The sequence below is a fragment of the Trachinotus anak genome, unplaced genomic scaffold (genome assembly GCF_046630095.1).
Source record: "Trachinotus anak isolate AG129_WGS33_773 ecotype Australia unplaced genomic scaffold, CSIRO_AGI_Tana_v1 ptg000013l, whole genome shotgun sequence".
NCBI lineage: Eukaryota > Metazoa > Chordata > Actinopteri > Carangiformes > Carangidae > Trachinotus > Trachinotus anak.
Genome location: NW_027273864.1, coordinates 14932998 through 14950905, shown reverse-complemented (window position 1 = coordinate 14950905; position 17908 = coordinate 14932998). Strand labels below are relative to the sequence as shown.

Here is a 17908-nt window from a genome sequence, read left to right as displayed (position 1 = left end):
GGATGTGAAAAAAAAACACATTCGAAACTGCAGAACAGCACACGCACTCTCACTCTCCCTTCAGCAATAACAGAGAAGTGTGTGTGATCTTAAAATAACCCAGACGAGAGGAACAAATCAGAAGAAGGTAGCGATTTATACTGTATGAACAATGGTTTAACCTAAGGTTCAAACAATGAACAGAGAGAGGTATCACTAATCTACGGACCATACTCAAAGATGGGATATTTACTCTGTGAGATTTAAAGACCCAGATTTCTTTTCCACCCGGTTAGATCTCATCTCATTTCAGCCTTTTACTAAGCCTTAGGTCAAATGAGAGTAAGCTCAGTGTTATACATAAAAACATGGGAATCAGAGCTAAATATTGTATTTTATGGTACAAAATGTGAAAACTGTAAGAGAGTACACTACCACTAACTACCACACTGCAGATCAAAAGCAGGCAGCTAGCTAACTATCGATCAACCATGATGGAGGCCTTTTGGCAGCCTGTAGGCCAACCACACTCATTTCTGGTACTATGTCAGTGCAACCATAAAATCATAACAGAAACATACCACTCCAAGCAACTGTGCTGTGATGTGCCTCGGGAACATAGAGGAGATCATACAGGTGAAACTATTGGGCTACTTCTGTAACGCCGCACACGGCATGTCATATGTTCAAAGACTATGATGTCACAGCATGTTATGCAACCCACCTTGAACCCTGGTCAACAGATAAATCAGATAGCAACACACATTCACCAGGAGGGATCAGGTGGCAGTCGATCAGTGGGAGAATTTACGACACAATGCATGTAAACTTGAACACACTGTGCTCTGTCCATCTAGCTTGGCCCATTTTCATATCAGGCCGGGTGTAGCTTTACCTCTATAGCTGTAGTAATCCTGTTGGCACTGTTTTGATATAGAGTCTTATCATCAACCTTCGTCCTTGCAAGTTTAATGGACATCAGATGAAATTTACACAGTAACTTAAATCAAGTGAACTTCGTATCTACATGCTGCTGTATGACTAGATAGATAGATAGATAGATAGATAGATAGATAGATAGATAGATAGATAGATAGATAGATAGGCCCTGAATGCTGAAATACTTGTTGATCCCATCCCAGTTGTCTTTTAGACAGGACCAGATGAGGACTGAGATTATATAACTCATCAGCGGTTTTACACAGTTTTGTCTTATTTTTAACCAGCTGCCATCAGGGGTTCTGTCAGGACGTCAACAGCTGTTCTCAAAGTTTATTTATATCACTAAATCAGCAGAAGACTGCTGTCTGTTGAATAGCACCACATATTTATACAGATGGGTGGTAAATTTAAAAAAAATCTTCATGAAATATCTATGTGAGGTGTCAGACAGCTTCAGCCTCAGTGATCCTTGACATAGATTCTCCGAGTCCTTTGAACCCACCTGGAGCAACAAACACCATTCGTTCTTCATTTGTTGTTTTGATGATGATGGTGGAGAATGCTGTTATTGTGCCTAGTCACACCAGCAATTGTAACAGCACAATTTTGGGTCAAAATCAGCACATTTCGATTATATCACCTTGATAAATGGATTCACTTAATTGTACCATTTAATACGGCAGTCCAGGGAAAGGTAGCGATGCTGTGAAATGTATCCCGTGGAAAAGAAATGTGTGCAGCTAACAGCTCACAGCCTGATTTATCAAATGTAACCACAGCTCTCAAACTCATAGAAACATCCACTGTGAAGCTAATGTTTCTGAGCGCTTTATTGGGGAGTGAGCGGATGAGTAGATATGTGAGCATGACTTAGTCAATCTTGAGCGAGCATTTTAAAAGAGAAACCACTTCTTGGCCAGTTAAACCGCCCAAGAGGACGTGGGGAAAAAATATATTTGTATCCACAGCACATTCACACTCATGCTCCTCACAGCAACCACAGAGAAGTGTATGAGTATGTGTGCTTAAAATAGCCCAGACAGGACAAGACAGGCCGGGAAACCTATGAGTGTACAGTTCGCAGTCTGGAATAATCTGCATTAAACCCGATGACAGTCCGGTTAATTCCAGTTAACTCTTGGTGGAGTTATGGTGTGGTCCGCCACTCACACCACTCCCCTGTCAATGTAATTGTTTGGTTTCGCCCTGGTTAAAACATGGCTGCATTAATCCTCCTCCCAAACATTTTCCATTTTCATACATGTTGTGACACCACTCTCTCTTCCCGAAATAATTGCAGTGCCCATAGACGGTTTATGATGAATGGCTAAGTGTATGTGAGCGGAGGAGGGCTAGGCAAGTCACTTTGAGTAACATAATCTCTTTCATCTGCAGTACAATGATGTCCTTTTAATTACTGTAATTAACGTTTATAGCAGTGAACACTGACGGTGGTTTCAAGTCATGATGCTGTCTTGTTCATTTTCTCCTATAGGATTTTTCAGATGGTTCTCTTTCTTTTAAAAGGCAAAGCAGGTTGTCTTCATTTTGTGTTGTATTGTTTCATGCAATATTTTAACATTTTATCAATTCTAATCAGATGAAGTTGCACACCTCTGTTGATTGTTTTACAAGAGATTTAGCTGTTGCCTCACATTCTGTACCCTTGAGCAGATTAATGTTATCATCAACAAACAGCTGGTCTTTTTCAGACACTTTTTCATTTAAAACATGAGCGTACACATCTACTGATGTCATATGGCTATCATGGCTGTGTTTATGTTAAGAGTATAGATGTCAGGGGACCTTTAAACAGGTTACATAAGACAGTTACATTGAGGCTGAACTGAGCACAGCTGTTATAGTGAGATTAGTGGGACGACAAAAGCAAAAACAGTATCCCCCTCCCCACTCTACTCCATTGGGATTTAAAGGTGCTTAAAGCTTATCTCCAACTTCGACATCCCACGTCACATTTTTCTGTCTCATATCCGCTCAGACTCCTCTTTCTCTTTCTATAAATTCCCAAGTGTGGCAATGTTGGTCAGTCCATAACTTTGGTCTGAGTCCAGGCTGAAATAGCTCAACAACTACTGGATAGACTGCTATTAAATTTTGTACAGATGTTCAGATTGTGTAGCCCAATGACTTTGGTGATCCCCTGGCTTTTCCTGTAGTGCCACCATGAGCTTTACATTTGTGTTGAAATATTTCAACAACTACTGGATGGGTATGAAATTTTGTACAGACATTCATGGTCCCCTCAAGGTGAATGATAACTTATATAACTTCAGTGCCTGAATTTTCTTAGCTTTGTCACTGTGAAAGCATTAGCATGATAACATTAGCATTTACCTCAAGGCACCACTATGCCTAAATGCAGCCTACCAGGGCAACTAGCACAGTTGCAGACTTGTTACGTTGTGGCTCTCTAATTGCATTTGATTTGAACATAAAATGACACATCAGACATTCAGACTACCAGCTGAACTTTGATGACGCTTCCTCCTTATTTGATGCAAGTACTAAAAATAACCACAATGTTTATTTAAAGCTGAAAAGCAAAGCTCTTCTTCATTAACCCTCTTATGCAGTGTGAGAAAATAACTGCAGGGAGGCGTTAGAGGTCTTTGATCTGTAGATGTTTATGTAACCTGCGGGATGAGGTCGAGGACACAATGTTCTTCTGTCTGCCGGATCACCACAGTGGATTACAAGGACAATTAAATCCAATCGTAAAAGACCCGCCAACTTTAACCCCTGACCTCCAGTACAGAAAATACACTGCATGACAGTCATCGTGAAACATATCAGCAGTCTGTGGTTCGCCAAGAGATCAGCACGGCTGTTTGCCACAGGGAGGACCTGCTGAATCAGAGTGGTGATGACAGTTCAGGCTCGTCATCACTAAGCCACCAGTGAATGCAAATAATCCACCATATCATTATAATGATAATTAGGAGGATTCATAAGAGGATGAGAAATGATAAAAGTGGGAAATGAGAGAGAGACTCAGACATAGAGGCAGAGAAGTTTGACTGACCGGGATTGTGCTGTTATGGTTATCCCAGATAGGCAGGGGAAAGGAGCAAACAGGAAAAGCAGGATAAGACAGCTGAGTATGGAGTGACTCACACTACTTGGCCACATGGTGATCTTGTGACTATTTACGCCCACCCAGTTTCACACAGGCGACCCCATGGAGATGGGAAACGTCAGAGAACATAGTATTATCCTGTCACTGTAAACATCTGACTGTGGCCTTTAAAAAGTCCCCGACATCTGCTTTTACCTTCCTACTTCAGGATCCCCCGGTAGGTCCCAGTAATCTACCAGTGTGATAACCTGCTTTAAAACACATATTCAGTAACTAAGGCACAAACACACAAATCAAGTCAAACACAGAAGACAACTCAAATTATAGGTGAATGTACAAACAAACAAGGAATGGGGTGAATGTGAGAAAAAAGAAAAGAAAGAATTCAGCATTCCTTCACATTACAGCAAAGTCAAAGACTCTTATGTAATGCCAGCCGCCATGTAACTTTTTTGTGTCTTTACATGTGTCCATGCCTGTGTGCACAATAAGGGAAAAAAGCCATGTGTTACAGGAGGTTGAGATGTGTGTAAAGACAGTTTAGATCAATTTTCACTGCTTATGTGATGAAAAAACACCTTTTCCATCATTACTACTACAACACATAAAAGCTATTCTTGGGTGAAATGATATGAAGTTATTCATATCTTTGCTTGAATCTATACAATCTTGGGACTAGGGCTTAAGGTGATCATTAACCACTCCCTTTGTTGCATGTCATTTCCACCCTTTCTCTCCCTCATCTCCTGTAAAGTGTTGCTCAGTGAGATTGTAGGCAATTTAGAGGTGTTAGTATTGTGTTACCTTCTGGCACAGCTGTTTCTCCCTGTTTCCAATCTTCATGCTAAGCCAGGAAAACATGGCATTTAAAGTTGATGTTAATGACTCTATAGCTCTGTCTAGTTTCAGAGGATTGAAAGGTTTTCTGAAATGAGATGCCACTAAAAATCGAATGTGACATTTGTACCCACTAAAACGTTTACCGTAGACTTTTGTCTTGGGTCTTGTTTGAATTGCAGGTACCATGTGTTCTCCACACTCTCACAGTTGTTCTTAAAATCTGGGATAAAGGCGGGAAGTGATGATCAGAGACTCCTGAATGTCTGTTGTTCTGTGTTTACCCTCCATGTTACCTGGGGCTGTTAACCTTTAAAGTTCTGTGTCTGCTTCTAGAGTTGATGCCCTTAAAATATGAAGACCTCGCCTGAGGTTCAAAATGCTGGTTGGTTCTTCAGAAAGGATGTCAGTGAGCTCCTGGAGAGTACACAACGGTTCATACACTGTTAAAAACAAAGAGCCTCCCTGTCAACAGACAAAACCTTAGATAAGGTTTTATTCTCCTGGAGAAGCTTCTCTGTTATTATATCTTTTCCCTTGTTCCACAACACCACAGGCACTCTGTTATTATGGGGTGCTCTGAAAAACTGAGCTCTTCCTCTGCTACACTTACTGCCATCTTCCTCTTTCAACTATGTGAGAAATGCTGCACCAACCTTTTACAACATACTGTTGACTGATACTCTTTAGCTACATTTTCAAAGAACCATGGGGCCCAACAGACTGAGCCCACTTATAGGAAAGTGTTTTTTCAGTGTATTAATATAATGCTAAATTGTGGTTAGTGGGGAAGTAGGATCTTTGTAAACAATGCATTCCCAGTTCATAGCCCCTATTCAGGACATGAGCACTACAGCTTTGGAAAGGCTCTGTGGTCCTATTTAAACACAGATCAGTAATTATAGCAAATCACCACATCATAAATCCATTCACCTTTCTTCCTGCAGGCATTTCACATATAAGGATATGGACTTCAAATCAAAAGAGGAATCTTAAGTGTCCTACTCTAGACTCCTCTGAGATAGACTGAGACTTAGACATTTCCTGTGCGAAATTTTTCTTTTATCATTTTTCTCACTCTAAAACTTTTTGCCCTGCAAAAGGTCAGTCAGCATTTCTTAAACACAAATACTGAATATGATAATCTTGACAACTAAAGGATTTATTGCAGGGCTCTTGCATGGTATAGCATTGTAATGTGAACCTGTTATGGATGTGTGTGGTTCTGCTTTAGTTGACAGTCAAGCTGGCTTGAGAGAAGCTGTTGCCTGCATTTAGTGAGCTAGATGTTTATCTGGTTACTGCTGCTCTCTGGTGGGGACATGCATGTACTCAAGCAGGGAGGAATAGTGGAGGGGGACAAACCTATTTGTCAGAGTAGATTTTCCACAAGTGTAGCTTTGTGATGACTACTGTGGAAAAATGTAAATAATTCAGCAGCCACTGGTCTGTTTCATTCTAACCATAATTCAGCAATAGTCAAAGGTAAAGAAGATCTGACACAGTTCCTCCATTCAAAATTTGACTTAAGCAAATTAGTATTATCAGAAATTAACATAACAAAGATTTCAATTCTGTAGCCAGTTAAATGGGAGCTAATCTTAACTGATCTATATATTGTGTTAGGTAGATAGTATATAACAATACATCTTTTTTGGATTTGAATACAAAATGTTAATATGCAAAGTAACTAGAAACTGCAGCTGTCAAATAAATGTTGTGGAGAAATTTTATCTCCAATATGAAGAGTGAAAAGTTGCATTAAAACATGTCTGGAGAGGAACCTTAAAAATTCAGAAAATCAGAAAAGTAGTGTTTTTCCATCATATGAGCGCTGTAAGGCTGGAACAATTATTTTCCTTATCAATACATCTGACTGTTATTTTCTTCAATAAAAAAGAAAGTAGTGAGAAACCCTCAAAAAAGACCGAGCTGACATATGATTATCTTATTTTTTGCCTGACCAAAAGCGAAAAAAAGAAGATGCTGAGTTTACTATTGTATAACACTGGGAATCATTTCAGCTGTAGATTACTGGTGCACAGTGGGAGTCAGTAGGAGCTCAAGAACAATGGGGCCTGTAGGAGGTTAAGCCTTAAGCCGACCACGTCTGTATAATGACTTTGTTTAGTTTTAGTACATTTTGCTGCAAAACTTCTGTGCTTTCACTTGAGTAAAAAAAAATTGAATAGAACTTCTAAAAAAGTACATTTAACTATATGGTATTTAATTATACTTAAGTAAATAATCTGAATACTTTTCCACCACTGCACAAATAACGAAAAGCTGTATCATTATTTTATTTTATTTTATTTTATTTTATTTTATTTTATTTTGTTTTGTTTTGTTTTGTTTTGTTTTGTTTTGTTTTGTTTTGTTTTGTTTTGTTTTGTTTTGTTTTGTTTTGTTTTATTTTGTTTTGTTTTGTTTTGTTTTGTTTTGTTTTGTTTTGTTTTGTTTTGTTTTGTTTTGTTTTGTTTTGTTTTATTTTATTTTATTTTATTTTATTTTATTTTATTAAAACTGTATGTGTCTTTAAATCGTCTACAGTCTTCATGTCTGTAGTGGTGACGTGTCTCTAAAGTTTCTCCTCCTCCTCTCCGCCCGGTGGCTCAGTAGTGAGACTGACTCTGGTCAGATTTACACATCAGAGGAGCACATAGGTGGACTGTTGGGACATCATGGGCAGTGAGTATCTCTTCTGCATCGGACTTGTATGAGACTGATATCTGGAGCCTGTGTAACAAGATCCAAAACACTGTTAATTGTTTTTGACAACTTAGTTAGCTAACGCTGTGAGCGCTGGCATTGATAGCATGCGGCTAGCTTATGTTGCTAGCTAGCTAGTTTCCACTTGCTTTTGTACCATTATGAGCCCTTTTTGATCCGAAGTCTTACGAGGATTCAATTAAAGCTAAGCACCTTTATTGAAAGAAATTAATTCCTTGCTTGTAGTGAGATTTTTAGCCGTTTTGCCGTTTCCTGTTGGCCGGAAACATCTTGTAAGCTAACTTGTTAGCCACTCATTCAAAGACACTGACAGTCTAGTGATGACGACGCATAACACAGCCGGTGTTGTCCTGAGCCTGTGAGACCTAAATCAACTCCCAGCTCCTCTCAGAAAACACACGACAACGATAATGTCAATGGACGAGCAAAATAGCTGGACACATCGTGACACAAAACGTTTGGTTGACGTGAAATTTGTTTGGTTTTGGTTATTGTAAATTCATATCTGCCTTGAGTCCGCCCCCCATTCACTGCCACGTCCCACTGAGGACCAGCTATTATTTCCACTTTACTCGCTTTAACACTCACGATTGCTTGTTTCCAGTCAAATTCTTGGAGGTGATCAAGCCATTCTGTGCAGTGTTGCCAGAGATCCAAAAACCCGAGAGAAAGGTGTGTATTTTTGATTACATCCGCATTTTGCTGGTACATTTGTATTGGGCTATAAATATACTTAATGCTGGATTTGCTTTAGCTGCCAGCTTAACTTCAAAATGTGTTTTCTATGTTAAAATAAAAATGTGCTTGACCAACAGATCCAGTTCAGGGAAAAGGTATTATGGACTGCCATCACTCTCTTCATTTTCCTGGTGTGTTGCCAGGTAAGTGTCACAATTAATTACACAATTAATCTCTTGCTCTAGTCATCTTAGTTTTGTGATGTTTCTGCATTGAAAAACAAAATGATTCATGAGATTGACTGCCATAACCCAGTACTTCATTCATGAAATTGCAACTAGAGAATATTTGGTGCTTTTACTTTTAAGGATTGAATTACTGATTAATTTTCTGCTGATCGATTTGTCCACCAGTTCACTAATCATGGTGAACTTAACCTCCTGCAGTAAAAATGGGACAGTAAAATAGTATGAGTATGACATTTGCTCAGTAATATCTGTGTCTGCATAACAGTTAAATTATCCAAACTTAAATACTGTGTATAGGCTTGGGCGATAACCAAAATTTTATATTTCAATACACACAAAATATTACAATATACAATATTAACAGTGGGATTTTTTTTATGATATAGATAAATCTATGTAAATGCAAATTCAGCGGCAGGGCAGACTACAAAAAAAAGATGAAATTATGAAAAATATCGCGTATGGCAATACTGTGATATTTGATATTATTGAATAGTAGCCTAAGTCTAACTATTCACAATGTACATATACAAATCAGTCCAGCTTTAAGAGCAGCCGCTCCACTGACACAGCTCTGTTGTCTGTGACAGAAGTCCTATAGGCAGCTAGAGCTGCAGCTCAATCCTTGGCTCTTATCTTGCTGGACCTATCAGCAGCCTTGATACAGTGAACAACTGCATCCTGTATCCTGCATCCAATAGATGTAGTACTAAGCACTTACACCAAGGTCTCCTACTGCATTGAAGCTTTAGTGATATTCCTTACCTGGATAAAAACATCTGCCAAATAAGAAATGTAATGTAAATGTAATAGTGTTGCACAGAGTAGTTTTCTTTTTTGGTCTTTTTTGGTTCCATGTTGTGAATGAATGGCTTGAAATGGTACTTGCAGAGTAAGTATTAAATTCATGCATAACTGGAAAATATCTCACACACTGTGTGAACACTGTTTTCCTCCAGATCCCCCTCTTTGGCATCATGTCCTCGGACTCTGCAGATCCCTTCTACTGGATGAGAGTAATTCTGGCCTCAAACAGAGGTATTTGTCTAGCTGATAACTGAATTAGATACAAATTAAATACATGTCTGCCTTCCTGCTTGTATAACTAACTTAACTATCTACCTCCAGGTACGCTGATGGAGCTGGGTATCTCGCCTATTGTCACCTCGGGCCTGATAATGCAGCTGCTGGCTGGAGCTAAGATCATTGAAGTTGGAGACACACCAAAGGACAGAGCCCTTTTCAATGGAGCTCAGAAATGTAAGTAAACTCTCATCAGGTGGTGATTTGCAAGCACTTGATTAGAATTTGCAATTTAGTCCATTGATTCTCAAACCCCTGTTAATGATTTTCAGTGTTTGGAATGATCATCACCATTGGCCAGGCCATTGTATATGTGATGACTGGCATGTATGGAGATCCCTCAGAGATGGGCGCAGGAATCTGTCTGCTCATCATCATTCAGGTGAGAACAGGAACCTTTTCTTCACATTTGGTATAAAAGATTGTGTAATTTGACTAAAAATATACTATCTCTCATTCAAACTGGCTTTCAGTATGAATTTACATATTGTGAAAACAGAACATAATAATATAGAACAAACTAACAGATGGATTAGGATTACATTTTCCTTCTGTGTTTATAAAATTAAGCTCGGAGCGGTTTAGCTTCTTTGCTTCCCCAAAGTTCCCCCAAATATTAGACTTATTTATTACCACATATGAACTAGTAATTATCAAACATATAGTTATATTTGAAGTAAAGGGTGTGATACTGACGCCACTGTTAAAATGACATTTTGGAAAAAGCTGTGCCAAGGTCATACCAGAGTGGTGACTCTTCATTGGTTATAATCTTGTCCAGTGTCAGCTGAGATTGGCTCCAGCTCCCCTGCTATCCGCAGAGGATAAATAGTATAAGCTAAGGGATGGGTGGCTAGGCATTTGTTATAATTAGAATCACATGACCAACAGGTTTGTTTAGATTGCTTAAGTTTACTCACAAAGTAAACTATTCTCCAGTGGAACTGGATGTGCTAACCTAGAAAGGGCATACACACATTTTTATTAAATTCATTTATGAAAACAAATGGTTTAACTTAAATAGTCAGTATCAGCAGCTAAGACTCTCCAAACAAATGGGAATTTATAGCAAAGTGAAAGAATTTCACATGATTGCCTCAGTACTTTCCCAGATGACTGTATCTTTTGTGTTCTTCTTTAGCTTTTTGTAGCTGGGCTGATTGTGCTGCTGCTGGATGAGCTGCTCCAAAAGGGCTATGGTCTCGGTTCAGGGATCTCACTGTTCATTGCTACCAACATCTGTGAGACGATCGTTTGGAAGGCCTTCAGCCCCACAACTGTGAACACTGGAAGAGGTAAGACACCACAGAGTGGTCAGTGAAAATGTGACTTTGGTAAATACCATGGTAATGATCAGTTCCATCCCATTGCTCTTCTTCACTCCTCAGAAATATGCCTCATGCTTGTGATCTCTTGTGTTTTTAGGCACAGAGTTTGAGGGAGCCATCATTGCTCTTTTCCATCTGCTGGCGACTCGGACAGACAAAGTGCGTGCTCTGAGAGAGGCCTTCTACAGACAGAACCTGCCCAACCTCATGAACCTCATCGCCACAGTATTTGTCTTTGCTGTAGTGATATACTTTCAGGTGAGTCGCTGTCCTTTCTTTAGTGTGACTTCACTCTAAACTGCTTCACTTTTAAAACCGATGATGAATTCAAAATGTTTAGGAAATATAAATGGTTAAGTTGTTCACAGCTGTCCTACACATTCAACTCTTCTCACAGGGATTCAGGGTGGATCTGCCCATCAAGTCAGCTCGCTACCGTGGCCAGTACAACACCTACCCCATCAAACTCTTCTACACCTCAAACATTCCCATCATCCTGCAGTCTGCCTTGGTCTCCAACTTGTATGTTATCTCCCAGATGCTCTCCACGCGTTTCAGTGGCAATTTCCTGGTTAATCTGCTTGGAACTTGGTCTGTAAGTGAACACTTATTCTGAGCTTTTCACACAACTTTCAGTGAAGTTTCTCTAAGCAAATAAATGCTTCATGATTCAGATTATCATCGTCATCATAGACACAATCTTACTGTTAGTGCCTTATTTGGAATAAATCCCTATATAATGGAATATTTGTGTGCCCATTCAAGCATTTATTCTTTATTTCCTCATGTTTGCAGGACACCTCATCAGGTGGTCCAGCCCGTGCCTACCCTGTTGGTGGGCTCTGTTACTACCTCTCCCCCCCGGAGTCATTTGGCTCTGTTCTAGATGACCCAGTCCATGCACTCATCTACATTGTCTTCATGCTCGGATCATGTGCCTTTTTCTCCAAAACCTGGATCGAAGTCTCTGGCTCCTCTGCTAAAGATGTAAGTTGTAACTGCTTCCTGTCAGGTGGTGTTAATGGTTCACTTCAAACAGACTGCAGTATAGAGCTCTGTTCTTCACCATCATCCAGGTGGCGAAACAGCTAAAGGAGCAGCAGATGGTGATGAGGGGACACAGAGAAACCTCGATGGTCCATGAACTCAACAGGTAAAATCAAAAATGTTTTCATGTATAGATTTTTTTTTTTAAGCTTTTCATTTACATACCTCTTTAGCCACACAAACTCTACATGGAACAAGTTTATCAGTTCGAATGGTTATAAGTTGGCATCATGAATTTATATTATCTAATGTTCTTGGCCAGTGTCTCGTCATAAAGCAAATAACTCCCATTTTATAACTGAAGCTGCGCATTGTCATATTAAATCACCCTACCTTGCTTTATTGCAACACATGTAACAACTTAGTTCCAGTGGCACGGGACTCTGCAGTGTGACACTCAAATACTTTTTACACTCACTGTGAAGTGTTTTTCAAAATGAGCAGTGATCGTCTGTTCTCGTTGACAAAATGGATCATTAGAGTAGGGCAAATTTGTGAGCATCAAAAAGTGCAAGATATATCGAGAACAACCGGCCAGCACAGGTGTAAATAATGAAATTAGTAATGTCTTAATGGCATTTATCCATTTTTCCTACAGTGCATTATTTGTATAACATTTCATGTCCTTTTGAAATGTTATTCTGCCCAAACAAAGATTTAGTATGCTGTTAAAGGGTCAGAGTGCCAAAATGATAACTATTAAGTTGTAAACTAATTAAAAGTAGTACAGCAGTTCAAGAAGGTGATCATCTTTGTTATTGCTGAGGTTTTTCTGTTGTCTGCACATTGCTCACTTGGGTGTGCATCTATAATATGCACCACTTAAAGGAATAGTTCAGCATTTTGGAAATCATTCACTTTTTCAAGGATGGCTGTTTCCCTAACCAGCTGCTGACTGTAACTTCATATTAAATGGACAATGTCAGTGTTCTCATCTCGCTCTCAGCAAGAAAGGGAACAAGAATATTTCCCAAATTTCAAACTGTTCCCTTATTCACTACTCCACAATCATCATGAATGTATTTAAATTTGCACCATTCTTACTACTCACAGCCTTTAAACTGAAAGATCATAAACTAAAAATCTGTGTATTAATATTCATCTCTAATCTCCCTGTTTTGGGTTTTAGGTACATTCCTACTGCTGCTGCCTTTGGTGGACTTTGTATCGGTGGTTTATCGGTGATGGCGGACTTCCTCGGAGCCATTGGCTCTGGCACCGGTATCCTGCTAGCCGTCACCATCATCTATCAGTACTTTGAGATCTTTGTAAAAGAACAGAGCGAAGTAGGCAGCATGGGGGCCCTGCTCTTCTAGAAAAGCCGATATCCTCCCACCGTCCACCAACTTTTATTAGGATCAACAACCTTGCATTTATTTTACATCCTTGTGAAGCGCCTGCATCATCAGTTCTCCAGTTTCAGGATGTTTGAGGAATCGATTCAGGAATCTCAACTGAAATGTGATGTTCTTAGGTGGTACGACTACACAGCTTGTTGCATCCTCCACATATCTTCCAAAATTACACAAAGACAGACATTTCAGTTGTACTTCATCAGATTTTCCAGCTGACTCGAGATTAATGCTCCCCTAGTTTCATTTAAAGGCTTCCTTTGTGTATAAAATGAAGTCCTGTTGGAGTTTGGTTCTTTTTTCAGACTGACAAGAGAGCGCTTCAGTATGCAGGCATACTCGACTTGGAAGATGGTGGTCAACCGCCAGCTGTGTGCATACAAGCACTCAACCATCTGCTTGGTGTTGTCTTAGTTTATAATTTTGCTTTCAACTTTATTTTATTTTTCTGTTAACCTGCCAATCAGGTAAAGGTGTGGACCAGGTGCTGACCTTTCAGGGGCTGAGTCCAATATCGTTTGTTTTCCTGATTTTTGTGACCCCGTTATAGGTTTTATTTGAACAGGGTCTTGGAAAAAGAGGAAGTGGAGCTCACATTGGGGTCCACCTGTCAAAATTAGTTGGTCATCTTATTTTTGTGAACAGTCATTCGACATGAACCATTCAAAAAAAAAAAAAAAAAAAAGGGTCCACATAGTCTTAATGTATGGCATTCCCAAGGAGCTACAGTATTAACTCACGTCACACTCATTCTTGTTACCCATTTCCTAATATTTGTTTTGATTTTTAATTGTCTGCTCTAAGCATACTCCCAATTAATCACTGTTTCAGACCCAACAAATTATGATTTCTGTACATAGGCTATGCATTGAATAACTTTGAATTTGTCTTCAGTGTAAGATAAAGTCTTTTGAATATGTAAAAATAAATACATTTCTGAACAAACTTGTATAAAAACATTCTCAAAAACCTTCGTGGTGAAAGGCTTTAAGTTTTGATTGGGTTGTGTCTCCTTTGATACTGATGCAGTTAATGTATGACACTGACATATTTTGATGACTCTTGGCTGTTTCACACTGCTCAACTGTCAGTAGTTGTATATGTGAAGTCTATCAGCTTTAGTCAAATGATGGGAAAATACTTGGAGGAATTTTTTTTTAATTTATAAAGAGGAATATTTTACATGTTCTGTATATTTTTGGTGCAGTTTGACTCTGTAACAGGGCAGCTTTAATTTTGGGCACAGCAAATAGACATTTTGAACACATTTATCTTTTGTAATCCAATAGCAATAAGATGAGGTGTAGCTACTACCGGGGCTAATAAATAATTAAGTACTATCTGGCAAGCATTTTGTAATTCCATCTATTGTGAGGTGAAGTACTTGACAACATATTCTTTGATAACTAGAATTTCATGTCAGTGAAACCCCATTTGACTGGATAAGACGAATGAGTTTATTCAGCTTTTTATCATGTGACTTGACACCCTGTGATCAGTAAATATCAGAGTATCTAAAAAGAGATTTTTTAAAATAATTATGACAATATTTATTTTATTTTAATCACCTGCCCCTAAATTGAACTGGAACTGAAACAGTTCAGACTCAATTAATCTATTAGTCAATCAACAGAAAATTAATTGGCGATTATTTTGATTGTTGAATCATTGTTTTCGTTTTTTAAAGCAATTACGCCACATATTCACTGGTTCCAGCTTCTTTCATATGATGGTCTGATGCTTTTCTTCATCATGTATGGCAGTGGAGTAAGTATCTTTGGGTTGTGGACTAACAAGAGATATGCAGATGTTGCCCTGCGCTTTTTTCCCCCACTGTTTTATAAAATTTTATAGATGAAACAATTAATTGAAAAAAATTTACATATCTCCTGCTTTCTCTTGTTAGGATTGTAAATACTGTGTTTTGTATTGAATAATAATGCGTCTTTCCAAAAGCTTTGTGTGCTACTAAACCCATTTTTATATGAAAGTGTAGAAATAAAAAGAAATCATACACTAAAAGAGAAATGGTACATAAAATTTACCAGTTTTCTTTAAAACCCTAGCCTCATCCTTGGAAATGTTTTTTTGTTTGTTTGTTTGTTTGTTTTGTTTTTTGACTGTAGGGGGCAGCAGCGCGGAGCGTCTGCGCCACCGGAAACAGAGCAGACGAAGAAGAAGAAGAAGTGTCCGGTCCATGCCGCTGCAAGGATAGTTGTGAAACAGTGGAGCTGATGCCGCCAGACGAAAACATCTGATGTTTTAATGTGTTGTGTTGTGTGTCAGAAAGAGTCGTTGTCCTCGGTGCTTAACCGGGCAGAGCAGTAAATCAACAAGAGGAGTTTAATCTGTTCCAGCGTGAAGAAATGAGCTCGGTCAGAGAGGAAGGTAACTATACTGTGCTAGCCGGCTAACTTATCTGAAAGGTTAACACTGAAGTTTAAAGTCTCGATGAAAAAAAAATGTAAAAATGTGATCAAATGTCAGATATTAAAATGTTATATAGGACCGTTAAAATGTGTATATGTCACTATCACAGTGTTTAACCTTGACTGGCAACAATGCAGAAATGTTACAGTGACTCACCTGAGTGCAGTTATTATTATTGTTATTATTATTGTTATTATTATGGTTGTCTCTGTACAAGTCAAACATGAACTGTCTTAGTTTGGGTGGTAACTGGGCATGTTGGGGGACAGGAACTCATTTGCCCAAGTGCTCAACTCAAGTTCAATTTGAGTTTTTTGTACTGAGTATTTACACTTTGCACTGTTTTATACTTCAGTTAGTCCACATGATTTAAGAGGGAAACATCAGTACTTGTCATTCAGTGATTTGACAGCTGTAGTCATAAGTTATTTTGCAGAATAAGTAATGTAACTTATAAAATAGAGAAAACTGTTAGATCTAAAAATATAAAACAATGTTTCCCAACCTTTTTGGCTGACTTCTCACATAAAAGCAGTCTTTACTCGGGGCCCCTCGTCACGTTGCTCAGGGCCCATTCCCCTGGTTGGTTAAAACTACCTCTCACTGAAGCATAAGCAATCTAATAATGAAATTTGTATTTTTTTTTCCTGTAGATCAATTACTTTTACTTTTGATACTTTATGAACATTTGAATGATAATATTTCCATGCTTTCCCTTCAGTAGTAGTTTGAGTACAGACTATAACGTGTACAGAGTATGGAGTATCCATTGTTCTGTTGATGCTTATGGTTAAGTAAAAGGTCTGAGCACTTTATCCACCACTGAACTGGTCATATTCAAGTTTAGACACACCAGTCCTCAATCATAGGCAAAACATATTCAAAAGGGGAAATTAACTATCCATTCACTTCACATTCTCTTGTTCTTATTTTGTGGTGCAACATAATTCTTTTCATGATTTTTTTTTTTTCAGTTCCTTATTTTTTTAATTATTTTTTAAGTGTGTAAAATGCCATAAATAGTGTACAATGCCCATCACAATTTCCAAGAACCAAAAATGATGTCTTCAAAGTGCTTGTTCTGTCCAACAAACAATCCATAAATTATTCCGTTTACATGTACAAACAAATATAAATTGTGTAAATTGGAGAAAAGCAGTTAACAATTATCACAGTCGTCCATTATTCTGTCGATTGACCAATCAATAAATCAACTAAACATTTTCAGCACTAATGTCATTCATTTCAGGTTGAACAGGTGAAGAGGTGCAGGGTGTAAGACTCCACAATTCACGTTTGCACTGTCCTTTTTTCATTGTAAACAACAGGTAAAGACCAAATTATCTTTGTCACCAAAGAGGATCATGCAACACCCAGCAGTGCTGAGCTCATAGAGGAAGATCCCAGTGACCCATACGAGCAGCAAGGTAACAGCTGTAAAGCAACCTGCCCTCAGGCAAAACTGTAACTCCAGTGGACTTTGAAAACCTCAAGTTTAGTATTCTGTTTAAACCTCTTCTCTCATCCTAGGTCTGATTCTTCCCAGTGGGGAGATCAACTGGAACTGCCCCTGCTTGGGTGGGATGGCCAGTGGTCCCTGTGGGACTGAATTTAAGGATGCCTTCTCCTGTTTCCACTATAGTAAAGAGGAGGTGAAGGGCTCTGACTGCCTGGAGCAGTTCAGGGCCATGCAGGAGTGCATGCAGCGTTACCCAGAGCTCTACCCACAGGAAGATGAGAAGGTCCCACAAGAACAGCTTTCTGAAACAGAACAGACCACACAAGAAACACTAGATACAAACTCAACATCTAACATAGAGCTAGACTCTAATACCACACAACCAAACACAGACAGCTCAGTGGAAAGCTAATAATGAGCCTCTGTGGCAAAGTGAGGAACAAGGGTTTAAAGTCCAACTCAAATCACATTTAGTCATCCCTTCTTGCAGACAAAAATAATGCCAACATGTTTTTAAATTTACTCTTGGGTGTTTTTTGTTGTTAAAAAGAAGGAAAAAAGGTTTTTGGGGGAAATATGAGAAATACTTGTTTTACTCTAGCAGCTGGAGGGGCGTGTCAGTGTGTGATTGACAGCAGCTGGAAGAATGAATAACCAAAAGGGGAGGGAGAAAAAAAGGAAAAAATAAAAACTCACAC

At 38.8% G+C, this 17908-nt stretch overlaps 2 protein-coding genes across 2 annotated transcripts; both read left to right on the top strand.

The window, feature by feature from the left end:
- Nucleotides 1-7433: 7433 nt before the first annotated feature.
- Nucleotides 7434-14266, top strand: sec61a1a (SEC61 translocon subunit alpha 1a). Its single transcript, XM_071494145.1, has 12 exons — nt 7434-7543; nt 8190-8257; nt 8401-8466; nt 9471-9549; nt 9640-9771; nt 9867-9976; nt 10736-10889; nt 11020-11180; nt 11320-11517; nt 11718-11909; nt 11999-12075; nt 13099-14266. Exons 1-12 carry the CDS (start codon nt 7537-7539, stop codon nt 13283-13285), a joined length of 1431 nt encoding a protein of 476 aa, XP_071350246.1. The 5' UTR covers nt 7434-7536; the 3' UTR covers nt 13286-14266.
- Nucleotides 14267-15550: 1284 nt separating this feature from the next.
- chchd4b (coiled-coil-helix-coiled-coil-helix domain containing 4b) lies at nt 15551-17763 on the top strand. Its single transcript, XM_071494146.1, has 3 exons — nt 15551-15709; nt 17080-17178; nt 17282-17763. The coding sequence occupies exons 1-3, from the start codon at nt 15688-15690 to the stop codon at nt 17620-17622; spliced, it is 462 nt and encodes a 153-aa protein (XP_071350247.1). The 5' UTR covers nt 15551-15687; the 3' UTR covers nt 17623-17763.
- The last annotated feature ends 145 nt before the right edge of the window (nt 17764-17908 follow it).